Raw genomic sequence first — 27,846 nt, 5'->3', positions numbered from 1 at the left:
TCTCTGTTTTTGTTTTGTGGTGTTGGTTTTTTTTCTGATTTTTTTTGTTTGTTTGTTTAAATAATGCATGGAAAGCCAAGACATTACAGTCTGCTTGGCTTATCACATTGAGCAGATGGATTTGTGTTTCACTTTTTGGAAGCAATCCATAGGAATTTTGCTAGCAAACCAACTGTTAGTAATCTTCTTTACTAAAATTCACAGTTTAAGTATTAACAAGATCAAAACCACAAGTACTGCCATATGATCATCTTTGTTACATAGATGTTTTCAGTACATTAAAAAGCATGTTTTGAATTAGTAAGCTTCAAGCAGAGACCAAGTGCTTTGGTTTGTATATAAAATCGTATATTTAATTTGGGTTGTTGTTGTTATTTCTATTCACATATTGATGAAAACTGCATGTTATCTGAGAGCTTTTGTGTAATGTAAAAAACATGTGAGTTGTTTCTCCTCTCTCATGCTAAAGATACAGGTTGTGTAAACTCTTGATCGGGCAAATATGTTTGTCTCTTCCAAAATATGAATACTCTTAAAAAGGTGTCTGAAATTTCAGTCTTTGTTTTATTTGACAGCTGAAGTCTGCTTCAGCTAAGAGCTATTGTAACTAGCAATTCCATAACTCTCACATCACATAGATGGTTTTGGTCATTTAAGTTTTATATATTTCATATTATATATGTATATCCACTATACCCGTGTTTTCTTACTGCTTTATGTTTTACAGAAAATCAATGAACAATTTATGAGAATTTTCTTCATAGACTTCATAGAACTTTCTTTCGTAAAAATCTATGACAGCAGTACAGCTTTAACAATGTGACAATTTTATTTACAATAAGTAAAAACAAAATAATGTTTGCAGAAAATACATGGAGTTACACTTTGTAAAACTAGTACACATTGATGGAGATTCAGCTACAACAGTTCCAGGCAGGTAGTATGCAGGTTTGTGTAACAACATTACAATGGCTTTACAAAGCTTTACATTTTTTTTTATTATTTTTTTCTTTTTCTTCCTTTTTTTTTTTTTTTTCTCTTTGAGAGGTTGGTCAAGGGTTTTGTAGGTGATATTAGTCACATTTGCTTATTCTGTTAAAATTTATTTTTTACAAAGTTTTCTTTAAGCAAAATAAAAATAAAAAATGAATAGGTTCCCTTCCAGCAAATTAGCAGGAAAAAGACATTTTCAAGTAGAAGCTTATAGATACTGTAAGTCATGCTTATCTAGTTACCATATAATGAATGGGAGCAAATTGTGCATTTCATGCAAAATGATTAAATGTAATCATATGCAATCAAATATTTGCTCTTCTAACTAATACTTTGTAAGTTGTTTTTTGTTGTTGTTGGTTTTATTCTAAAATAAATATTCTATACTTCACAATGTCTTCAAGCAAAGATTATACATTTTGAAATTAAATCTTCCATTAATCTTATAATTGAAATGTATAAAACCAAATTTCACTTCCTTCAAAATATTTACTCCCTTAAAATACATATATTAATATTCTATAATCTAGAAATTGCCACTGTTTCTCATTCCCATCACGTATAACCATGATAGTTTTGGTTATCATGTTAAAAACAGTAAAGGTCTTACTTGTAAAGTATTCAGTCAGGTGTGTGCTTATAGTTTTGTTGGCACAGATCTGTTGCTTATCATTGCCAATAAATATCTCTTTTAACCAAAAAGACTATGCCAACAAGGACCATACTTCTACTGGTAAAGAAATGGAGTCTCTGAATTGTTTGTCTGCATCTCAAAATTGGTACGGGCTACATAGCATTAGCTAAATACCTCTTGCTAAGAAAATTTGCATCTCCTCTCAGAATGTTAATCACTGTGATTATAGAGACATGGCTTTTCTGGTGTAGGCAATAGGTAAGTATAGGCACGTTTGTGCTCTCTATCTACAATGTGAGCCATAATAACAGTGTCTTTAAATTGCACTTCTTGAAGTATATAAAAAGTTGATTAAGCTTCTTTTGTTTTTATTTTAGAAGAAAATATTCCTTCACTTATTCTCTTTTCTGTTTGTAATGGCCAATGGATTACTCAAGTTTCTTTGATTACAAAAGGGGTGCTCAGAAAAAGGGGAGAACACAATCTTCTTGTGTTACAAATTATTTATCATCTTACATATAATTTAAGGTCTAATGGTACATAGAGTGAGAACTATGTAAATAAGAGCTTGAGTCTCTACAGGAGCCATCTTATAACATTTTGCTTACCTAAAAGATATATATATTTTTTTTTTTTCCTAAAAGTCTTTTTTTTTTTTGGTATGTGCTTAGAGGCATTAATACAAAGACTTGTATTCTTCTTGATACGTCTTCTACCTACCTGTCCACCTACCTACGTAAATCTGTGATAAGCTATGTAACAGTTCCTATCTCCCACAAATGATGAAAAGGACATTGAGCTTGAACAGAGGAATTGAAATGAGCAAGAAGGTCGCCTTTCATTACGTGCTCTATGCATTATTTCCACTTACTTTTACCCAATTCTTTCACCAACTTGTTTAAATAATCTTTGATAAATGGAATAAGATTTGAGGAATCATCTTCATTTTCTAAGTTTTATTCAAAGCTTTTTTTTTTTTTTTTTGTCTTTGAGCAAACTATGTGGCCGTCTGTTCCCTAATATTTTAAAAATAATATTATATTGCACTTTTCCTAATTTATATTGACATTCTCATAGTATATCTTCGAAGTTGTGAAGGATAGATGATACAAAATGTTGGGTGGTATCAGAGGTACAAAGTTTCATGCTAAGTGTTTAATAAATTTTTATGTTTTCAGATATTCCTCTGAGTTATATTCAGGTAAAAATGCAGATGTTCATTCAGACACAACTTGCTGAAGACTATTTAAAAATCTCATGTATCACATACAGTAAAAGCACCAAAAGCAATGTTTAGAACATTTATAAAACAATACCAAGACTTAACCTATGCTAAGTTTTAGCAACAACTGTTCAGAATCATTCATGCTGTCTTTGATAATTACATGGGAAACACCATGGAAATATGTTGTCTAGAACTATGTTACAACAAACATAACTGAATATATGAATTCTGAGTATAACACTGAGTAAGTATCATCTTGAGTGCAATCCAAAGCAAACTAATTAAGAGAAGGTATAGAATTAAGGCACAAAGCTTTTTGGTCTGATCATGATTTTTACTGATTTAAAGGCTTGCCTATATCCACTGTGAGTATCATCCGAAACACCATGCCATGTACCCCAGAAGATCCCATTGCGAACACCTTTGTACTTCTTGTGGTAGTACTTGCCATTGAGGTTGGCAGACAGGCATGCGTCGAACCACCAGCCAGAGCTGTAGTATGCCCCACAGTTTCCTGAGGCATACCTGTCATTGTCCTTGTCAGGAGTTGTGAAGAACTTCTGATCATGGTTGTAATGCCTGCTGTAGTGAAGGGCATCTCCTGCCGTGCCGCTATAGCCGTGAACGCTTAGACGGTACTTCAGGTACTCATTGGCCACATAGAAATGTTCATATTTAGCGTACTCTCTGATACCATTGAAATCTTCAAGTTCAATTCTCAGTTGCATTTCCTGGCTCTTTGTCAGGAGGTGAATTTTGTCATTCCCCAGCCAAAACTCCCTGCTGAGGTTTCCAAAGCCATTTTTGTAGTCATTCCATGTTCTGTTAAAGTTGGTGCTACCGTCCTGACGCCGCTGCAGCACCGTCCAGCCGCCTCCTTGTGTTTCCATGTCACAATAAACTTGGAAGCTGTTGTTTCTGGGGTCAGGAGTAATGTAGTAGATCCCGTTATGCTTTTTGCCTGCTGTATAAAGATCTGCACAGTCTCTCTGCATTATTTGCATAACTGGTGGAAAAACAGAGAGTGTTAGAATAAACAGTGTCAATTTTTTAAAAAAGCATAATTTTTATCCAGACTAATGTAGCCTACAGAGCATATTAAAGGCAGTGCAGTCTGACTCAGTGCTGTTATCTGTGCTTTGAATAGGCTCTTTTTCTTACCAAATGCATTACTTCTGAAGTTTTTGTTAAGTAAGAAAAGTCAGATATTAATTAAAGTTGTGCATTACATTACCATCATTTTGGACTTGTATTTGCCTTTATTATATTTAATGAGTCAAACCCAAGAAAGCTGTTTGAAAGAGGTATAAGCATGTGTTCAGCCTTATGGATTGGAGACACTTCTAGTTGGGAAATAGTGTTATGGCAATTTAAATTCAAGGGACAACCTTTTTTTTTGCATAAGGTTTACTACTCTGTTATAGATACCACCTAAGATCTTTGCATCTGATGGCTGTCCAGAAACCATTTAAATTACTTTTTTTTTTTTTTTCTATCAAAACTGTCTAGTAGAGGGGCACTTTGTCTGCTTTCTCTTTTCTCCTTTTCTTCAACCTTTCCTTAAATCCTATAACTCCAGACTAATGTTTTCAGTCCATATTTCTAATGTTTACTGTTTACATTCTCACTCCTTTATTTTATTTTATTTTATTTTATTTTATTTTATTTTATTTTATTTTATTTTATTTTACATATATATATTGTATTTCAATATATACCATCTTGCTCTGTCTGTAATTCAAATCTTCATTTAGCAGTATGTAAGAGGAAAACCTTGTTCACAGGTGAATGACTTTAAGCCGGCTGTTTTTCAGAAGCTGCCATTTGATACAGAACATTACATCATTAGGAATTTCTCATGTTTTAATTTTACAATACTTTAGGAAGCAGGAAAAAGTGGTAGAACTGTCTTATCTATTATAGTAATACCATGATTCCTAGAAAGATGCAGCTAGAAAAGTGATGAGCTTTCCTGTGCATGTGGCATTGCTGGCTTTAAAGTAAGGAAAAAGGTTTAGCATCTATCATTAACACAGTTTTTTTCCCCTCATCAGAGCACTGTTTTATTCCAAAGAAAAATACTCCCAGGTGTTTCCTGTAGAGTCAAAATCTTTTTTGTCATTTTTGATTCCCTAACTCATTGTGTCTTGAACACAATGTTGAACATTGTGTTCAACAGCTTTGAGAATGCATTGTAGTATAATTCTGTGTTCCTAAATAAATGATAGAGAGCTCTCAGAAGTTCTGAGTTGAGCTGAAAACATTTTGACAATGTTCCTTTCTGTTGTAGATTTGAATCGATAAGCATGCTCATTTGCAGACTTCAATTGCATACTTTTTCCAGAAGAAGTTAAACAATTGAACTACTTCTTGAAAGGGAGAAGCATTCTCAGGCTACAGCAGGGGTTAAGACTCAGGATTCCTTGTTTGCTGCTACAGAAGATTGGCCATCTATGGAAGCATAAAGTATAGTAATCAGAGGCTTAAAAACAAAATCTAAGTCTTCAGTCAATTAAATGAGAATCTATTGTACTTTGTGTAAGATCTTTTGTGGACTAAGTTTCAGAGCAGATATTGACAGGGAATATTCATTTCTGCTAACATGCATTTTATAATTCAATTCAACTCCTATTTGACTAAAGTTTTGCTATTACTTTCAGTAGAAGCAGGAATGGCTCCTCCTATATGGGAAAAAATGTAGCTGTTATCCTTGCTAGTTGTCATGGTTTGTATATTGTTGCTACAAACACTATTAGACATCAGTTGCTCTTAAACATAAGGAACATCTACTTTATCATATGCTATGTACAGTACCCAACATTTCAGTAAAAATATGAGACATATCTTAAATGAATTTAGTTCATCCTGAAACACTGTGCATGAATTTGATTCATTGCCCATCATCAGTATAGCAGACACCATTCATTCTTTCTGTGAATATTTTATATCTGAATTAGAGATATATAACTGAATTTATACTGATTTATATCTGATTGAAGCTGATTGTTGATACAGTATAAGCACTACCTGTATTATTATTCATTTGCTCTTTTCACACTTTGAAGAATTTCAGCTGTACATACCCTCTGCCATCTGCAGAGCCTTCAGTTTTCAGTATGGGTAGACAGAAGAGCAGTTTTATTTTAAATTTGAATGCTAAGCAACAGAGGCTTAAAAACTATAATGCCTTCTGATCTTTCTCTGCTTTGTAGAGCCCTCTGTCTTCATATGTATGATATCTATTGCTATCCTTTAATAGCAAATAACATTGGAAAGAAATTATTTGTTCAATTTCTTGATTTTAATTAGGACAGGTAAAATTCAAAAGAAAAAGTTTGTCAGTGAAAACACCTGTTTTCTACTTTATGCTGTACATATGCTGGATTTGTACTAACTGTTTAGCAGGGAGATGATGGTGTACATATTACCCACTCGAGAGGTACTGTCAATAAGCTTTTTTAGCCAAGCCTTTCAGATTTTAACTGTGATAGTAAAAAAAAAAAAAAAAATTGCGTTATCCATCCCTTAAAAACTAAACTTTTTGCTTGATTATCTTGATATCTAATAATGACTTGCAGACCATTTCAGAATACCTGTGATTTCACTTGAATAAAAATATGCAGTTCTATAAGGCATACCTAAAGAATAAAATTGCCCCTTGCCATCCAAGGAGAAAATATATCTAATTCACTGATGTTTGATATCCTTAATCAAGGGTGTAGAATAAAGTCTTTGTTTTTCATGTTATCTTATTGAAATTAAAAACAAACAAACCCAAAAAAGTCCTCTAATAATTTGTGTTTTAAGTGCCACAATAAGGTCCAGTCCTAGGAGGAACTGAACACCTGCAGCTCTCAGTAACCCTCTAGTGGCAGCTGAAATCTTGTACAGAAGTATGAACAGTGAAAGGGCAAATGCTTATCTTGTGAAATTAAAAGCACAGCGATTTGCTTAAAATACATTTAAATTCTTTTACCTAATATTTGTAACGTTCACAGAAAGCTTATGCAGGCATTAAGAATTAACAGATTACATACCAGGTCTCGGTTGCATTGCTGGGCACTTCGAAGAACATTTGTTATCAAGACTGTTCACAACAAACGTCAAATTAGCAACTTTGCTGTCAACATAATGCTCCACATTGTTCATATTCAGGAGACTCATCTTCTCTATACGACCCTGCAGGGTCTGAATCTGGTTCTTTGCATTTTTTAAGCTGGTTGCCATTTTGTTCACTTTGCTTTGCAGTTCCTTTACCCTGTTGTCTTGCATTTCACTGTTTTCTGCTGGAGTCTCTGCATTAGGTGGCAGGAATTCATTACTCCTGTCTCTTTCTTGGTTGTCATCTGCCTGCAGCTTGCAATCTTGGCAACACTTCTTCAGCTTGTTTACTGCTTCTTTCAGGGTCTGTACTTCTTTGAGAGTTTTCTCAATCAGTCTGAATTGTTTGGGTAGCTGGATAGTCATTGGAGGCAGATTTATCTGGTATGGACAATCCTCTCCTTCATCACAATCCCCATTAGTTTTGAGCTTTATAGGACAAGAACCAGTAATTTTTCCTTCTTTAGCATCCTTTTCATCTTCTAAAGCAGCTGCAAAGACATTTGTTAAAGCCAGGAGAGCTGTCTTAAGCAAGACTAAGTAAACAAGCAGCTTCATCTTCGCAGAGAAACTAGCACTATGAGGAAGTATGCAAAAGTGGAACAACTTTATAAGGGCAGCTTGAAGCCTGTGAGTTATCAGACTGCCTGCACTGTTCTCAGAAATGGGTGGGAGTGCTTGCATCACAAGTGATATTAATAGCAGAGCAAAGTAGGTAGTGCTTGGCAGAAGTAGCATGTTTCAGTGATTATTCCTGACTCAGAACTTGTGTATGTAGGCAAAATGATGAAATGCATGTGTACCGATCATTTATGCAGTTTTACTTAATTTCTTCTTGTACATGGACTTTCTTTTTGGGGAAATTACTTAACTCTGTGTTATAATTGTTTTCTAACATCTGTTTCTTAACATTTGAGTTTCTAAAATTGGTTTTGAAAACCGGACTCTAGTTTTACCACAGCAGGTGGAGAAGGTGAAAATCAACCCCTTTCCCAGTCTGAGGTTTATCAGAACAATAGCTTCACTCACATTGAGTCCCCTTCGTTCTAAACTTATTTTTTTTTTAATAAAATTAAATAAATGTGTACATGAAACTGATTTTAATCCCAAAGCATACTGAAATTCATATAGTTTTGCTTCTATTTTTCAGGATAGTCACTAAGAGGATGAGCAGCTCTTTCTTCTCCCTGTTCTGCCTACCACTGTTTAGAAAAGCTATCAGGAATATTCATGAACTCTATGGGACAACAAAATTGATATTAATTGTTATCTGATTCTTTGAACTGGTTATTGAACATTTTGAAGTGAATGTAAGGGAACTTAATCCCCCCTCCTCAATGCTTGGTATCTTAACTCTTGGATTAGTTGTCCAGAAAACCCAGTGCAAAACCTGCTTCTCTGAATCATGCCCAAAATTCTAGATCTAAAGCCTAGCTGGGAGTTAGGAAAGTGCTCCAATGGGCCCAGCGTTCTTCTCTGTACTCCTGATTTTCAGCCCCTACTTTCCTTCCTTTTTATTGTGCCTTCTATCAGCTGCAAGAGTTAATCATGTACTTTGCATGACTAACCAAACCAGCCAGAATACCTTAGCCGTAGGTGACAGCTTTCATCTACTTCCTCATTTCTGTTCTACAGCCACCTTTACCATTCTCATGTGGTTCCTACATGGTTTTTATGATTTAGGTCTTTTTCCATCTGCCAAAAAATAGAGCTGAATAGACATGTTTTTGTGCATTCATAGCTCCATCAAAGGTTAAATAACTTGAATGAGTAAAGGGTATTTACACTAGTTCTTTAATTAGTGCAATCTGAATGATCTACTTCCCTAAATTCTATTTGAAATTATGCATACTACAGATTAAACATTAAACAGACATTAGTTACACATACTCTAAAATTCATGATCTCTGGAATGTTACTAGTTTTTATAGAGAACACAGGCAAATACTGATAATACAGGAGGGAGGCTTGGCAAAAAGAAAAAAAACCAAACAACTACTTGTCTAACCTCCTACAACAATTCCTTCAGATGCCTCCATATTACTGTGGTTTGGGCACTTTCTTGGGAAATGGGTTTTGAATCTCTCTTCCCGCAGCTCCCCAGCAATGAGGTGAAAGGTCAGCCCTGGACTGCAATGCAGGTGTAAAGCACTGACATCACTTTGATTTTGCTAAAAACGCATTAAATGGAAATGAAACTGAAATGTTTCTAGCAGTTGATGAAATGCACGATTTTAATTTGTGAATAAAGTGTTTACATTTTCATCTGCTTGATAGCAAGCTATGTTTTTGTATCAGGTATTTACAGAGCCTTGTTCCCCTGTATGGCTGCTATTGCCAAACTGAGGAAAGCTATACCAGCCTTTTCTGAGGAGCTTTAGAAATACAATAGAGTTCCTAAATCCTTTTTATTTGGGAAACCATATTCCCCATACACGCTGTTGTTCATTCAGTTTACAATGAGCTCTGCTGTCTGCTGTGGGACCTAGGATTGGACAAACTTTTGTATCCATAAAATTAATAATTATTATATTTTGTAGACCACATCTTATGAGTTGCCTTGGAATGTTTAAATGCATGTCACGTATTGTTATATAATTATTGTGCTGCATTGAAGGTATCGTCAGGACTGAGTGACTTCAGGAAGGGCAGAAATTTCTAGCTATGCTGAATGCCAAAGAAAAGAGAGTTCTGATAGTAACGTGGGGTGTCTAAGCCTTTCAAACATCTTTGTCTTCAGACATTTATTCCTTGCTCCCTTATATCCCTTTGTTCTGGGATCTTTACTTCCTTTAGATAAGATTTTTGTAATCTCGAGATGCTCTGCTATTGTCCTCGTTTTGTTATTAACCTGATGTTCTGCTGCTATGCCACCAGCAGTCTGTTTGGAGCCTGAAGGACTCATTTCTTCATCAAGTATCCACATGCTTCTTGCATATGGAGAAGTCTTAATTGAGGACCAGTCTTTCTTCCCATTCTGTCAGGGAATGTCCATTCCCAGCAATTTGGCTCGCTTCTGTTCTTTCTTCAAAGCAGTATGCCACAGCCTTTTTTTTTTTTTTTTTTTGTGCCCAGTGCCTCTGCTCTTCCTTGGGATAAATGAAGCAAACTTTCCAAACTGAGATTTTCACAAGTCCTTGACCTTAGAAGGGCCACTGAGCAATCTTACACAGTAATATGCTGATGTAGCTTAACTAATGGCAAAAATAAATAATAGCAGAAATAAGGACCAGATCAAAACTGAGAACTGGAGAGTTTATTTGTAAACAACATATTTCTTCTCAGATGGGGATTTCCTAGAACCCTAAGGAGTTCTGTATAATGCTTACAACTTCAAGTGGTTAAGTAATCACAAAACCCCAAAAAACAAGCTTTAACACTTTTTTTCCCCAATTGTGAAAGGGTCTAACTGAATAACATCTGATGACCACAAATGAGAATCTTCTGCCAAAGTTTTTTCATTGGTTAAAGGTCTTCTTCTTGTAGCTTTTAGTCTCCTTTAGTCTTCTCTTTAAGAATTTGTTTTTCCTTCCGTGGAGAAAGAAACTTTTTCTGACTGAAAAGAGACCTTCATCTTACAGACATATTTTCCTAAAGATAAAGAAAACAACCAAGAGCTTATGATACTCTCAAATTCTATTGAAGATTTTAATTCTGTTCCCAGAGCTACCCAGTGGTTGCAAGGTTAAAGAAGTAATATATTTTGGTTTAACAAACTTGTCTTAGGACTGTTTATTCAACGTTTATCAAACTCAGAACAAACCATTTCCCATGATTTTTTAGAGCAAGTTTTTTTTTTTTCTTTTTTTTTCTTTTTTTTTTTTTTTTTTCTTTCTGGCATATCATGGAATGTAGGTCAAACAGAAAACAAAAAAGTTAAGACTGCGGACAGATGTTCACTTAACTGGTGACTAAGACACTTTAAACACTACAGCTTCCCATCTGATTCTGGCATTATGCTGGGAGTTGGCATTTCCTACAGCAGAGTGGCTACAAAATATTGGGGTTTATTTAAGCAATTTGAATGGTAGATATGAACAAACCTGAAGCATGTGTGAGCTCATTCACATAAATCACTTTGGTGACAGAGGTGAGATGTATTAAGAATCAACTTCTGCAGTAATATTTGTATAGGGTTTTTAGACCTCAGTGGTTCTGTGGATGCAGAATATTGGGAAAGAGGATGAAAATTAGATAGATTCATCTTCAGTTTTTCTCACAATGTGGGATATATGCCAGAACTCTCTACTAGAAACACATTCTGTTTTAAGATTCTTTTTGATTAATTGCTTTCTTTATTAATACAGTAGTCATTCTTTATGAAAGCACTCTTTATGTAGCCTGCTAGATCCCATTACTGCCTGTTCAACTCCTTCATGTGTCTAGGAGGACAAATCAGAGCACAAAAAGGCAGGCATGCAGTCCTATTCCATTTGATATTGCTCTTTATTGAATATTATTGATATTATATATTATTACTGATATTATATATCTTGATATTATTCAGATACAGATTACAGAAATCTAGTAGCAATATATGTTCCCTTACCTAATTAAATTGGTCTTTACTTTAGGTATGAATTCTGATTACAGGCAAAAAGATGACACTGGCAGACAGTATAAGCAGTAGAAATCATATTTATATAAACAAATGTAAATGTAGTACATCTTACCAAATTCATTTGGCCAGAGAATATTACTCCTTCTGTTAAGGCAAGGACCATATTTGTAAAGAAAGAGATCCATGAAACTAATTTCCTATATCTTTATTCTTCCACAACATCAGCAGAACTGCCTGCTGAAAACCTAGAATTTACTGCTGACTATTTTTATCTATCTATAGCCATGGAAGACCTCATAGTTAGTCGAGTATGTGGGGAAAATAAACTAGAATGCACTCTAAGAGTGATGACAGCAAAGACAAAAGCCTCTCCCAGCTGTCTTCTCAGGAAAATTCCTTATTGATTCTTGCAAAACCCTGCTCCAATAAAACCAGCTGGTGTGCGACTGTACTGGATGCTCGGTATGCTCCTTTCAAGATTTATGGACAAGCAAACAAGAAAGCTGTCTCCTTCTCTGAAATGCCTACCTTACTCGTCTTGTATCCCCCCTTTTCCTGAGCCATGCAAGACACAACTGACTGCTAGAGACAATGTTTTCTGACCCATTGTATCATCTCTATGGTGGCTGATTTTGACATTTTCCATGCAGAGACTTCTTTCTCCCATGAACTGGGGTACAAATTACTGTTATGAATTATGCCTGGGGAGAGAACTCATGATATTATTTTTCCTAGTTATAATTTTTTAGCTTTAGAAGTCTTTTCAGCAGTTTATTTTTCATTAAAGGATGTCTGACTGATCCATCCATGATTAAAATAGCAAAACTGTAGAAATCCCATATAGGGCAATAGAATGCTTTATCTGCTGTAACTGGGTACAGTAACGTATTCCATGTACGCCTTTGCTTTACCCCCACACTCACTGATGTCTGGTTTATGTAGCATCATCTTCATATAGCTTTTCCATGTGAAATACTTCATAGTAGACTGAGACTATCAGTGGTCTGTTGGTATAAAAGACTCCATGTCAAAACAGAGTGAGTAGCTATTAATCATTTTTCAGGTTCATCTTTTTAGTGCTTGACTTTAACTGAGTGCTTGACAGTAACTGAGTTACTGTCTTTTTAATTTGGAACCAATGTAATCAAGCCACTTTCCTTTAGATGACAAACTTCAAGGAATCATAAATTTTATGCCTCTCACTTTGTGAAATAATGATATGCTATACTTAAAAACTATCTTCTTATTCAAGACACTTTAGGTTTTCCTGGAATAGGAAAGAGGTCCAAATTTGTGAATCACTTCATGACATACAAAAAAAAATCTTTTTGCATTATTTCAGTTTTCAAATAAAAATACTTGCATTATTTCAGCTTCCAAATTAAAATAGCTTAGAAAATTTTTCTTTTTTTTTTGTTCCCGCAAAAATAGCAATTATAAGTGAAATGAGATTTACACAAAAATGTGATTTTATACAAATGTATGTGTTACCTTGTTAAAAGTGTTAGGAGATAATAGAAAAAGTGTTAGGAGATAATAGAAAAATAGTTTGAAGTGTTTGGATTGGAAATTATGACCATGGAAAACATTAGGAAGTTAAAAATGGAGCTTTTCGAACTTTGAAGCAAACCCTGCTTTGAACAGGATGTTGGACTAAATGGCATCCAGTGGTTCCTCCCAGCCTTACTTTTCCTAGGATTCTACGCCTCTCCTTTATTACTTGGAGTTTATTTATTGCATGACTACATAATAAAAACTATGTAAACAAACATTCTGGAAAGTGCAAAGTATGACTTAAATACATACATTTAACAGCTCTGCACAGAGTAGAAAATACAAACAAAATAAAAAGATTAAAACAATTGCTTTCATTCCTTAACATTTAAACTTTACAAATGGCCTGGAGTATATGTGGAGAGAACCTACCTTGTATGGCCAAATTGGATGTTGCACTGTTTCCTTTACATGGAAAACTGTTTTCTAAAGTAGTATGATTTAAAAAGGATTTGATCTTGACCTTATGTTACAAAAGAATGCCCAAGTGAGAAATTCTTTTCCAACATTGACGTAAATTTTCTTAGCACATGATTCCAGCAGTGTGTTTTATATTCTGAGGAATCGTCTTGTGGTACTCAGGTGCATACATCGAAACCTGTGGCGAAAATGTTGGGGAAAGTAAAAATTGTCCTGTGCATTTTTTTAGGAAATCAGGTGAAATTGTCACAGAAGACTTTACAAATGTTGCATTCTCTGACATCTGGAGTGATAGTTTTTAGGGCAGTTTTGTGTTTTTAGGATAAATGTATTGCTACAAAGGTGAAAATTACTACCCGTATAGTTTTTTCATTGTTGTTCCTTCATTTTTGGATGCCCCATCTTGAAGTATCCAGGACATGATCTTCAGAATTAATGAGAAGTCGTGGAAAGTGTCAGTCGGAAACCAAGAACAATGTAAACTATTCTATTTAGCCATTTAGAAACCAAGTTGTTATACCATATTTTTTCTTCCTCTTGTTAACATATCACCCATAGTTTTAGCTGATGGCAACAGTGATGCTAAGGAGCTAGAGCCTTTACTTTTTCTGTGTAGACAGTGGTGCATGTTCAAGCTGAGCTCCATTCTGCACAATTTAGTACAAGTGCAAGCTCTGTTATGAACATGTTCTGAGCTTTGGACTGAACCTGAGGAGAAGCTTCAGTTCACTTAGTGCATTGTCATAGGTCCAAGTTTATGTCTAGATAATTTGGAGGTATCAAACACAGACAAGCCAAACTCCAGCAAATATCCCTAGCTCATTTCTTCTAAGGAAGGAAATGGATTATCTGGAAACTGATAGACATATGGATAAAAACCAAGAGTCATAGCATGGGTTCAGCGTGCTTGTACCTATTCCCTCCTGTGATATCAACATAACCCCTAAAAAGTCAGTGGGAGACACTGCTGCTTTCTCTCCACTCTAAGAAACACTTAAGCAATATAGTAAATGTCCAAACATTGTGGACTAAATGGGGAGTTTGACAGAGATACAGAGCTTTCTGTTCAAAGTGGAACATTTATCCTTTTTTCTTCCCTTAGTGTTTAAGCATTTAAATATTATCCAAAGGAGGCAAGAAAAGCTCTTCAAATAAACAACAGAGAGAAAAAATTCCAAACCTCACACAGCAGACTGGCAAGATGAAGCATTTGCCAAGTGGTTAATACTACACTTAAATCCTGTATATACACAAACTATAAAATATATTAATCTCTGGATATTTTTTTTATTGTCTGCTATTATGAGACAAAATACTTGTTTGAGGAGACTATTTGATGTTTGAAATTAAATAAATAAATAAATATATAAATATTGGATTATTCTATGCATTAAAATAACAGCAAGTGAAGTCACAACGTCTTGCTGTAACTAAACCTACAGCTCAGAATGAAGAGGTGGAAAGTGGTATCACCCCACTAAAGCTTAGAATTCACTTTAGTTATTCTGCAACATGTACAAGCATTATTAGAAACATGTGTTGGCTCCATCATTTCGCTGAAATGCAGAGGTTTTAGAGAATGCTGAAATTAAGTCTTTTCTAGGAAGCCTTCAAATTTTTCACTTTCTTAATAATTATGAGTAGTTGATATTAATCACTATTGTCTTGGTGATGGCTATATTTATCTTCTGTTCTTTTCTTGATGCATTTTTTTCTAAAACACATGAGATAGATATTCAAATAAATATTCAGATTACATAATCTTTTTAGGCTTAACATTTGGCTTATTTTCATTCATTTCTAGAGAATTCTGAAAGCAGTTTAAAATGCCTTGAAATTCAAAACCAGAAAAGTCAGAAGTTCTTATAGTTCTTATATGATATTGGAGTTACAGAAAAATTGTTTTGAAATTATAGATGAGTTATTTGGTGTATTGCTTTGAGCAGACTGCCAAAAAGCATTTAATATAATCTGTTAAAATAGAAAAAATACTAGTGGGGAGGTGTTTAGGGATGGACTTCTCTAGTTTTGATCACATGGAAGAGCACCTTAGGTACAAGGTGGGTCCTCTTGCTTCCATGATTTTAATTCCCATGCCTATTCTGACATATTTTTCTTATCAACATCTCATCTATAACCATTTTCCTGTGACAGAAAAAATATTGTGATCCTTTGTCCAGAGGCTAGTGGACCTGAAGTCAAGCTGAAAGGTTATGCAAGAGCTCCCTGGGATCCTGCAAAGACTGTATGTAACCTCAGACTGCGTTAACTTTGTCTTGGAATTTTCTGCAAGAGATGTTCTTCTGACAAGAAGCTATTAGACAGTAAATATGAACTTGCTGCTGTTAGGGACACTTGGTGAAGCTATTCAGGGGTACAGAACAGCCATTTAAGCAGTATTTTTTGTTATTTAAGCATAAGTATTCTTCTGTTTTACTAACAGATTACTGGACCTAAAGGGTTCCTGCCCTTTTCAGCAAAATCTTTTTCCACAGTCTTTATCATATGATATGATTATGTAGTACTAGATTGAAGTGACTGAAGAAAACTGAAGGAAATTGGAGGTACTGATTGAAGGAAAGAAATTTGTTTTGTATTGTTTTTCTGGGAGAAAATCAAAGCTTCAGATAGTGAGGTAACATGCAAAAATGTAACAAAGTTAGAAAATTATGCACAATGGAATGGAACAAGTTAATCAATTAAATAGAGCTAAAGCAAAGTAGAGGGTAACAATACTATAAAATTAACAGAAAACCTAAAAAGGAAAGTTACAAGTAAATCCAGTAATCAGATACATGCTTTCATACTTTTTATGTAATTACATTTATGGGAGTACAGGGAAAAAAGCAGAAAGATGTTTCCAAGCAACCATCTACTTGCAGCCAAATCTTTGTCCAACTTTCCAATAATTCTCCATTTAGATAAGGAAAATTTATTTTAGTTTACCCAGATGATCTAACAATTTAGAGTATGTTTAAAAATATATGGGGTCCCAGTTAATTGTAAAATGAGAAAGAAAAGCTGAGAAAAGCAAAATATGGTCTCTATAATTGACGTAAATGGGGATTGGAAGACTCAACAATTTCAGAATATTTACCTGACAATACGCCAAACTCCAGACTTGAGATTTACCATTGCCAGTATAACCAAGTGATCTCAATTCTTTCCAGAGCACTAACACAGGACTGAAAAAAAGCATCTTCAATTGTCATTCACAAGCTCTTTTTTTCCATCTCTCTACTCCAGTTTCAAACTTGTTCTTTCCCTTGTTTTTAATATAGACCAATAGTTTGACTAAATTGAACTACCCTTTTAATTACCCCAGCAATGGGAGGCCTTACAAGCAAACTATGAGTGCATCTTGGGGTAGAGGAATGAACTGTTTAAACATGGGACCTTAGTCTTGTGTGCAGATTTTTTTTTAAATAGAAAAATTGCTAATGCAGATGCAGCAAACCCATATAAAATGAACAAAACCTTCAGTTAGAAATGTTTATATGGAAATACTGTTGGCTATTTTATCACTGAGGAACACATAAATAAAGTAACTAATGATACCTTCCTTTGAACTAACTTGTAAGCTTATTTCCCTAACATCGAAACCTGGAAACTCTAATACTAACCTACAGTCATTGCTACCAACGTATACTGTTTTGTGGTTTGTTTTTTTTTTTTTTTGTGTGTGTGTTTTTGTTGTTGTTGTTGTTTTTTAATTAATCCAGATATTATTCAAACATACATTGTTTAAACTCGAGTATTTTAGCCATTAATAAAGCAAGTTGGTAATATTTTCTGTTTCCTACATTGAATTTCCATGTTGCAGTTATTAGGAATTAGTGCAAGATGGACCATTTTGTGATGTTTTTCTCTTGTTTTGTTTTGAATAATCTTGGCAACGCTCTTGGCGCTAGGCTTCACAGGAATCTGGGGACTTTAATAAAGACATTTATACAAGACATTGATGTTCTCTTCTGAACATCTGGGGCATTAAATACCTTGTAAAGGACTTCTACTTCCATACAGACTTCCGTCATATATATCTATTAATTTTACACATGGTATTTATTACTTAATGTTCATATTTATTATTAATAATTTACAATTTATATTTATTGATTATTGTACTTTATTATTTCATATGATATTACATAAATTATAAATTATAAATATTGAATTGATTTATTTAGGACTATTTGTCCATATGACTTTTTACACTCCAGTTATGAACTTGGTTTAGAATTCTTCAGAGGAGTAGAAAAATTGTTTTCAGATGTGAATTCCTGTCATATGTAGTGCCTTCAGTTATGCATAATGCTCAGAGAGCTCTTTAGCTTATTCCTTTTAGAAACATTAGTCTCTGACCCGACTGACTGATTTGAAAAGGTTTACTTTTAGCATCTTCACATCTTTCATGTCATTTAAATTTAGCATCCTTACATCCTTCTCTACAAATAGCATTCTGCCTGTTCTAGTGATGAGCTGGGAGGTATAGATCTCTCTCTGCTATTTTTCAAGCATAAAAAAAAGTAATTATTGGACATTTTTGCCTTTTCTACAACTTCAATTTAGAATTTACTATATTGGTGTTGCAGTACACATACACCTGAATCACGGCTTTTACTTTTTCTAAAATTTCTTTAAAATCACTATTATTTCTAGCTCCGTTGATTACTGATGCTTTATTTGATTTCTTTGGTTAACTTCATCTATTGAATATATTCTTTAACTTGTAGTATAAATTTATCTCTCTTTACTTTTATTTTCCTTATATTTTATGGACACAGCTGTTATCATACATCACTTCAACCACAGTATGTTTTAACCCACAGTGTCTTTTTTATCTTTGGAGATTGTGCGTTTATGGCCATTTATTGAGTGCTAGTCAGGCAATTCCAAACTATCATTAAGACCTTCTTATATTAGAATCTGTGTTCCTTTCTGGCTATATTAAAGGTGCTTTTATCTTTGAAATGCTAACATTTGAGGTATTTCTTTACAAATGCTACTAGACCAGAATCATTGTAAGGTGGACTACCACTTAAATCACTTAAACTAGTGATTAACTTTATTTTGCCATCAGGATGAAATGTGAGAAACTGTAATTTCTTTGTTGAAACTCAATCTTTTGATAATGTAATTCAGTCATATGTACTGCTAAGCTTTGTTAATCATTTTATATAAAAATTTGCCCACAAGATCAAAATTATTCTGGATGAGGTGAAAAGCATCAGGGAACTGAGTATTCACTTAATCCATTTCAAATATTTTTTAAAAATTAACTTGCATTATGTTTCATTTTAAAACATGGTTGTGTTAATGACTGTATGTGCTTTTTTAATGGATATCATGGAAATAATATAGATTTTATTTAACCACTGATAGATATAGTAGGCACAACCATTTTTAAAAAATTACAACCATCAAATCAATGTCAGATCCAGATTTTAATTACATAGCTGAGCTATTCTTCATTTACACTGCTATGGCAATATGTCAGATCACCTATCTCAGTTCTTACTGATCAAAATAAATGTATTAGGTCCTCTTGAATCTGAGTGTAGATGCAGATCAATGGAATAAAGTGTGTGTATACTCAGGATTTGTATGTACTTGTCTATTTAACTTATGTTAGTATTCTGTTTTGTTGTTATTTTTTACCATGACATGGCTAGTAAAGAGAAATATCTATATCTGTGTCCATAGCCAACATCAGTTGGCTATAGAGAAATAAAACTTTGTGCTTTGTCTCTAGTGCCTTTTAAGAATTAATGTGTTACTTATCAAGCATAAAAGCATGCCTTTTATGACCATAAAGGCAAAGGTAAGCCTAATTCACATTAGACAGACTCTTAAAGGAAAGTATGACTCATCTATCATGAACATTCAGAAATAGAGGTAAAAAGAAATATTTATGAATTCCAGTTCCAATTTAGCTTGTGATACTTAAATAAATCTACTGTTGAACCTGAGTAATAAAGCTGTACAAATGTTTTATATTATGGCATCTGGTTACAAGAATTTTTATATACTTCTCTGAGATCCAAGTGCAAAACCTGCAGTTTAGAGAAGCAACTGACATCCATAAATTCAATATGTGGGTTTCATATTCCCACTTGATTTTTTAGTGTTTACACCAGCGTAAGTCTTGACTTAGGTATAACTACTACCATACACTATAGTGCTTTACAGGTCCTATCAGAGATGTTACCTACGTCCCTGATTTCAGAATAGAGTAGGTCTGTGAGCCAACAAAAGGAGGACTACTTGCACAAAATTAACAGGCAGATAAAAGCCCATCAGGATTCATGGTGGTATTTTCAGGTAAAGTCTAGAAAGTATGGATACAGGGATACATGTTTTTCCCTCACACACAAACACACAAATGTCATTCAGCTAGGAATTACAGAGCCTGTTGCAAACTTCTTTCTTGCAAGATACTACACAAAGTTCTTTCATATTGATGTATGTATATTAATATTGGCTTCTTTCCTTCCACAGTTGTGTTATCTGTGCAATCTTTAAAGTTAAAAATAGTAGATTTTTCTTCTTCAGTTTTATGTAGAGATAAGTAACCATTCCTAGTACAAATCAATGGAGTATGAGAAGTAAAGGAATCTTTCAGTTTTGTTAAAATTGTTCTGGATTTGTTTACAATATAGTTCTTACAGCTGTGCACTGACTAATCAGTTCAGAGCCTTAAGTTTCAGCTAAATCAGTCTGATTGTTGTTGTTAATTGTATTAGCCTTACCAGATATTTTTTTTAAAGAGTAGAAATAGAATACTTATTATATCCTATCAACTGTTCAGGACATCAACTGTTCAGGACAAAATCCATTGTAAGCACAGACACATGAAGTTAATGACATGATTTCATTTCTGATTTCAACAGCTTCTTCTAAAGCCAAATTAACATAAACAAAAACAAAAGACAAATTTATATATATTTTGATTTAAAGGTTATATGGTGAGATTCAATGTTTCAGCCTTTAGCTAAGGAAATAACTCTCACTCTTGCAAGTATCCCTATTTAAGTCAGTTTATATAAGTAAAAAAATTATCCTCCTGAGCAAACATTTCTTATGGATCTTTGCCCTTAAATTATAGTTTTCCACATGCTATTCTGATGACTAAAGAGATAGTTAGTGGATTATATTGTTCTCCATCATAAGATGTTTGTCCTTGTAAAAAAAAATATAGAAAAGATATGTGAGGAGATGACCTGGAATGGAATGTCAGGGGCAGAAGTGTGTCCCCACAGACAGATGATATGCAAGGTCTATGATTACAAGCCAAGAAGGCCAAATGTGTTTGTTTCCATACTATGTAATAAAAAGTAAAATATTCTTGAGAATAAGCTATATGGAAAAAAAAATGCTAGAATAGTATCTGAACAGTTACTTTTAACTTGAACTTTGCCTGAATGCAAGATCATTTTCAAGTGAAGTTAAAGCCATGAAATGTCTTGTCATTGGGTAAACCCCCAATTTAGCAATGCATGTGATGAAAAAGCACTGAAATGCACAGTCATTTGTATTTGTGCACAAATGAGGAGATTTAACAGGGATAATATATTTCCTGAGAAAGAGGAAGTTTGGTAGAAAGACTCAGTAAAAAGTTAGTTGACTTCCTAAAATTCTGCTGGTTAAATGAAGGCAACCTGGCTTTGTGCTATTCCTGAGCACAGGAATAAAGGTCTGTAATGAAGGATAGATTTAGGTGAGTGTTTTGTATATTTAAATGGTATCTTTTTTGCTTATTTTTTTCCTGTCTTTTAAGTGAAACTCCTTGTTTTAAGTAGGCTGTCTGTCATTTGATGGCATTTGTCACAAGTTTCTAAAGAAAGAATTACAGGTGTTTAGTCAGACTAGCAAATTAATGGATGTATAACTTAGGTGTCTCACTTTAATTGCTGGAAACACAGTGAAAATCTGATCCTAAAGCAGGTAAGAGCATAAAAGCTGGTCCAAGAAGAGGTGCATTTAGATACAAAGGGGCTGTACTGTCTTTTTGGGACTCTATCCATACTTATGTTTGGGTTTCAGCATTTGCATTAAGGTATCTTCACATTTAATATCTTCTTCGATGATCTGGACAAGGCCATTGAGTGCACCTTCAGTAAGTTTGCAGATGACACCAAGTTAGGTGCGTGTGTCGATCTGCTCGAGGGTAGGAAGGCTCTGCAGGAGGATCTGGATAGGCTGCACCGATGGGCTGAGGTCAATTGCATGAAGTTTAACAAGGCCAAGTGCCAGGTCCTGCACCTGGGGCGCAATAACCCCAAGCAGAGCTACAGGCTGGGAGATGAGTGGTTGGAGAGCTGCCAGGCAGAGAAGGACCTGGGAGCGATGGTTGATAGTCGGCTGAATATGAGCCAGCAGTGTGCTCAGGGGGCCAAGAAAGCCAACAGCATCCTGGCTTGCATAAGAAACAGTGTGACCAGCAGGGCTAGGGAAGTGATCGTCCCCCTGTACTCAGCTCTGGTGAGGCCGCACCTTGGGTACTGTGTTCAGTTTTGGGCCCCTCGCTACAAGAAGGACATGGAGGTGCTTGAGCGGGTCCAGAGAAAGGCGACGAAGCTGGTGAGGGGCCTGGAGAACAAGTCCTATGAGGAGCGGCTGAGGGAGCTGGGCTTGTTCAGCCTGGAGAAAGGAGGCTCAGGGGCGACCTTATCATTCTCTACAGGTACCTCAAAGGAGGCTGTAGAGAGGTGGGGGTTGGCCTGTTCTCCCACGAGCCTGGTGACAGGACGAGGGGGAATGGGCTTAAGTTGCGCCAGGGGAGTTTTAGGTTGGATGTTAGGAAGAACTTCTTTACAGAAAGGGTTATTGGATGTTGGAACAGGCTGCCCAGGGAGGTGGTGGAGTCACCATCACTGGAAGTCTTCAAAAGACGTTTAGATGTAGAGCTTAGGGATATGGTTTAGAGGGGATTGTTAGTGTTAGGTTAGAGGTTGGACTCAATGATCTTGAGGTCTCTTCCAACCTAGAAATTCTGTGATTCTGTATTAGAACTTAATTCATCCTTGTTTATGCCAGTGGCATCCACCTACAGCTGGCAGAACTACTTTGCTGTTTCCCAGCTATTATATATTTTTCTATAAAATCTTGTACTAACAACAGGTTAGTACAGTGTGTACACCCTGCATGATCATGCACTATATACCAAAAATAAAATCTTTCTGCCTGAGCCTTTCATCCTCCTTATTGCCTGCTCCTGCCGTTGCCATTGGGCTGGAGGACATTCATGGCCACAAAAGGAGCTTTATTTCAGGGTTGCAGGTAGCCTTTTCAGCAGATAGAGGGACAGGCAATTTCTTGGCCCTATTTCGATTCTAGATAGTAGGAACCAAAGTCATCACAGCTGGAAATGGGATGTTTCATTACCTCCTGATGGCAAGCAACATGGACTCTGTCCTTTATATTGTCCATTGAGTAATGGCTCTAAAAGAAGTTTGTCTTCAGTATAGTTCGCAAAACAACTGTTGTTCATTCTCTACTTACTGTGCACAACCTTAATTTCAGGTCCAATTGGGTACCTGTTGTCATTCAGGGACTGGAAATCTACTGTTCATCAGCATGATAGAAATGTGTAAAGGAAGTATTCACAACTGCTATTACCTTTCTAGGCACTCAGTGAATTGTTTCAGCTAACATAGCTTCTGAGTTTCACTTAATTTACAGATTCCCACTATTGCATAAGTGGGAAAAGTAGGCTTGAAGGCAGTGCATATCCATAAATCAGGGACATCATACCTCATCCTGTTTTATGACCACAAATAAATTTTTTCTGCAGTTGGCTCACACTTTTCCTCCCTTCTTCCACAACTGATTAATTCTCCTTGAGCCTTTGTCTCTTCTCCTCTGTTCTTTCTCTTCTGCCTTCCCAATAATCTTGGACAAAACACTGTGCTGGGCTTCAGTAACAAATCCTTGGATCAGAGTAGACCACTGCTGGTTTTCTAATGGTTCTCTAGATAAAGTTACAGTAATGGGAACTGTATGGTGATACTTTTCACAAACATTGCCCCATTTTGACATGCTGGTTATGCAGTTCATACAGCCTGTTTTACGTGGTTTTCAAGACTATGTAGGACCAGCCCTAGTAGTTTGGAGTTTTTAGCTTTGAACAGAACCATGACATTAAGTGTTATGATGTGCAGAAAACTTATATAAAGGAAAAGACACACATTCAAGGACAAGTAAGTTTATTTCTATGAAAACATTGTCAAGCATGGCCTATGTCTGCAGTGAGATGCTAAGCAGTAAGAAGAACTGGAAGTCAGAGGTATAAATAAGGTGAGCATGGGAAAAGGAAAATGGCACTTCCACACGAGGCTAAGAAATAACTGGGTCAAGACAGGGTAATATTTTCTTTCTCACAGCAGAGCTAGTTAGTAATATGAACTTAAGTGAACAGCATCTTTAACTCATAAACGATGCCAAAATAAATATCTGAGAGTTGCTTATCTTTAATCTCATTCAAACAAATGAAAACCAGCTCTGCTTTTCTTTTCTCAGGCCTGCAGAAAATAGGGATCGTCCTTGCTATCCTGAAATAATTTGCAGGGAATCTTAGAATAAATAAATCAAACAGCAATAAACAAAATATATACTTCCTTTGGCATATTCACTTGAGTTCTGCTTCCTGACTGTAGAACTGGTTACGGACAGTTTCTCCTAGGTATTCAGGAAACAGGCTTTGAGCCTCAGTTTCACCTATACAAGCCAGCTGGTATCTACCAAGCCCAGGGAAGCAATGTGGGCAATAGGTGACTTTAGAGCTTGAGTTCAAAGTCAAGACAGAATTATCGTGAAATGTTAATATAGACAGAAGCTCAGAGAAGAAAATTTGGTGCAGGTAGCACTGTAGTTGACAGTCATGTTCTTTATATTATTTTATTTATGCTTTGAATTATTATAGAAATAAAATTCTTTTCATCTGTGTGTTCAATTTGGTATGTTACCAAAGACTCAATAAACAAAAAGACAGCCAGCTATAGTTATAAAAAGTTGCAGCATAATGAAAACATTAGTGCTTAGAAGATTTCATAACTGTCTGTTTCCCTTCCATAGCTATTTTCTGCTGGAAAACTCTCAGGCTCCAAAGTAGCTGAGCTGAAGGCAAAGTACACCCTGCTGCATGAGACTGTGATAAGGTACAATATTTACAGATTTCTAAAGATCTTCTCCTGCTTCTTTGTGAATTTTTGATTTTACAACTTACACTCTGCCTTTGTTTAGACTTTGCATAGCCAAAACATTAAATTTTTTAAGTAATTTTCTGATAATGTTGAGGCCTAATTCTTACTTAAGATTTTCTTGCAGTGATTTCTTACAGTGTGAAAGAGGAGAAATACAATATTGTTCAACACAAAGATTCAAGATAATCTGGGGTTTATAAATGCTCGTATATAATATCTTTGTTTTTAATATAAACGTAAGAATAATGGCAATGGAAGGAAGTACAAACTGAAGTAAATAATACATAAGTTTAAAATAAAGATACATTTGAAGATTATGTGGCCAGAATTGTAACATGACAAGACTTGAACCTGCTGAGCCAACATATTAGAGAGTTTTGAAGAAGATAAAGGCCTATTTTTAAGAAGGAAAATAAGACTATTTTCACAGCTAAATAGGTTTGAGGATATTCACAGTCATATCAGACAGGTCTGGTAAGAAATTTGAAAGGTTATAACCTGAAGCTTCAAAATATGATTCAAACTCTGAAATTCAGTGTGGTAGTTGTGAGTCTGCCCTGCTCTGGTGCTTGCTAGAGAGGAGACAAGAGAAGGGATCGTGCTCTGTGCCAGGCTTGAGCAGGTCTTGTGGGAGTGGAAGGAAAAGAGGGACAAGATGGTACAGTTGCACTGTACTGAATGGCATCTCACAGACAGAGCAGCAATATTGCAATATTTGTAATTCATATTTGCAACTGTAAATTTTGATCCTGAAAACCCAGTTTTCCTTAAGGTTGACCAACTCTTCTAGTTTCATCCCCATAAAATGGGGATCTAGAATACGGCCCTGGCTGTGCAAAAAGTCATCTGACTTTGTTCAGATTAGTGCATGGCAAATGTTTTGGAGAAGTGAAAATTAAACCAGCACTCTAAACCAGTTCAACTCCTTAGAAAACGTAAATTTAGCTCAGAGCTAAAAACATTATGTGGATTTGGGACTAGTTGATTGAGAAGTTTTCTACTACACCAGTATTCATGGAGTTGAAGGAGGACTCCAGTAGCTGCTGATCTTGATTTACTTTTAGCCAGTGTAATTTTTCAGTCTTTGGCTCGAAAAAATACAATCATGTTGCTACTTATTTTATTTTGTGTATTTGTATAGAATTCCTTTATATAGAACATTCTTCTATATAAATAGTTTCTTTGTGTGTATTATAAGTGGCATAGGGCCCGAGAGAAAACAAGACTTTACCATCTTTTCTCTCATACATATAACTACTGTAAACACTATTCACAAAAAGCATGAAAATATTAGATGACAGATTACATATCTCATTCTGTCTGTGTTTCTCACAGTAGTACATAACTGCCATACTTCTACACAAAAGTCAGAGAGCATTGTGTAGCACTCTTTAACATTGATGTAGCCATATGTTAAAGTGAAAAAAAGCACACATGAATTAACACGAATGATAATTCCCACAGATGCATATTTTGAGGACTTTTCAGACATTAAAGATGGGATTCATTTCTCAACATGTTGACATCTGTAGACATCCACATCTAACTCAGTATCTAAAGTCCACTAACACTCAATAGAAAGAGAAAGGGTCCACACACTGCCTCCTTAAACAGACATCTGTAAGCATCTGTTTTTTATTATTGTTGTTTTCCATTGCCTAAAACAAAGTTCTGATGATGGATTCAATATATGTTTATGCTGTTGGTCTCAGTCATCTGAAGCCCTGCCCAACCTTGGAAAAAGTCAGTTATGAAGAGCAGGAAAAACACTAAAAGATCCTAGTGCACTCATAACTCACATTATGTTCTTTTCAGCCTGTACTGAGCATGACCCTTTGTGATAATTTATAAAGCATTTGTTCTTTTCCTATAATCAAACACTCAAAAGAATCAATACAATTTTAAATTTTTATTTCTTCACCTTTAAATATGCAGTACAATTCTGTGGAGCAATAGCTTTTTCTTTTTTTTTTTTTTTTTTTTTCCCACCTATTACGGTTAAATTTTGTTTCTTCCCTATTTAGTCTGCAATGCAGAATGTCTTCTGTGTACCAGTGTTGTTACAATGACATGTGGAAAGAAATTATGCTGGATGAGCAGGTCTTCAAGTCATGTGTGTTTTTTCTTTTAGTCAGTCTCAGCGATAGCACCCAAGGGAATAGCATGAAGCTGTGTCAGGGGAAGTTCAGACTGGAAATTAGAGTAGAGTAGCATAGAGTAGCGTAGCATAGAGTAGAGTAGAGTAGAGTAGTTCAGTTGGAAGGGACCTTCAAAGATCATCTGCTTGACTGTTTCAGGGCTAACCAAACATTAAAGCATATTATTGAGGACATTGTTCAAATGCCTCTTAAACAGTAACAGGCATAGGTCATAAACCACCTCTCCAGGAACCCAACCACCCTCTCAGTGAAGGACCTTTTGCTAAAAAGTGTAGATCCTCGTGACAGTTCCACCAGACTATTGTAACTGTTCTCTCTGGTATGGATTTATCTAACATGATGAATGCAATTAGTATGTGTGCAGATCACTTTTAAGGCTGTTGCTAGAGCGCACAGTTACAGTGTGGTCCTTTACCTATAGTGATAAATAGTCCTTTCAGATTTGCTTAATTCAGCATTCTGGAAAGCTGAGAGATGTCACCTGGCAGATAACATCTTTGACACGGCTTCAAGCTGTTATATGTTTCTGAACTTGTGTTTGCTGCACTACTGAAGTTCTGGGAACAGGCTGTGCTCCCTTTCTGGTGCCGTCTCACCCATCCTCTTTGAAGTGGGGCTGCACGTGAAGCTCAAGTACCTGAGCTCATCCCTGAAAACTTGTTTAGTCACATACAGTCATGAGGCCCAATTATGAATTTCATGTTTATCATCTGGGTTTAGGAACCTACTATGAATATTCTCATGCACCAATCTGTAAGAAAGTCAGGTAATGATAGTTCATTGACAGTTTGGGAGTCTTATCTTTTTAAGCCTTTTTAAGCCTTATCTTCAGTGAAATTTTTAATCACTTCATAAATCCCAAAGCTGCCACATCAGACTCAGCAAGCATATTTCTGCACTCATGGGATTCTATTTGTGCACATTGTGTATATTTCCAGTTATTTCTTCATCGGAATTTAAATCTTCACATGAAAAAATGCTGTTGGCAACTACAGTGA

General features: G+C 35.3%; 2 protein-coding genes across 4 annotated transcripts in view; one reads left to right on the top strand and one right to left on the bottom strand.

Annotated features, from left to right (window-relative positions):
• The window catches only part of CCDC146 (coiled-coil domain containing 146), a 75,317-nt gene that overhangs the window by 13,798 nt on the left and 33,673 nt on the right, over positions 1 to 27,846 (top strand). For all 3 annotated transcript variants that reach the window (XM_072030220.1, XM_072030149.1, XM_072030269.1), the window contains exon 3: positions 24,562 to 24,644. In XM_072030220.1, coding sequence (XP_071886321.1) covers positions 24,562 to 24,644 — 83 coding nt within the window. The remainder of the gene's footprint in view (positions 1 to 24,561; positions 24,645 to 27,846) is intronic.
• FGL2 (fibrinogen like 2) lies at positions 805 to 7,652 on the bottom strand. The gene is made up of 2 exons (XM_005013661.6): positions 6,890 to 7,652; positions 805 to 3,858 (listed from the first exon to the last, which is right to left on the bottom strand). Exons 1-2 carry the CDS (start codon positions 7,635 to 7,637, stop codon positions 3,152 to 3,154), a joined length of 1,455 nt encoding a protein of 484 aa, XP_005013718.3. The 5' UTR covers positions 7,638 to 7,652; the 3' UTR covers positions 805 to 3,151.

Source organism: Anas platyrhynchos, chromosome 1, assembly GCF_047663525.1.
Source record: "Anas platyrhynchos isolate ZD024472 breed Pekin duck chromosome 1, IASCAAS_PekinDuck_T2T, whole genome shotgun sequence".
NCBI lineage: Eukaryota > Metazoa > Chordata > Aves > Anseriformes > Anatidae > Anas > Anas platyrhynchos.
Note: the sequence above shows the minus strand (reverse complement) of the source record. Positions and strands in the feature narration are given on the sequence as shown.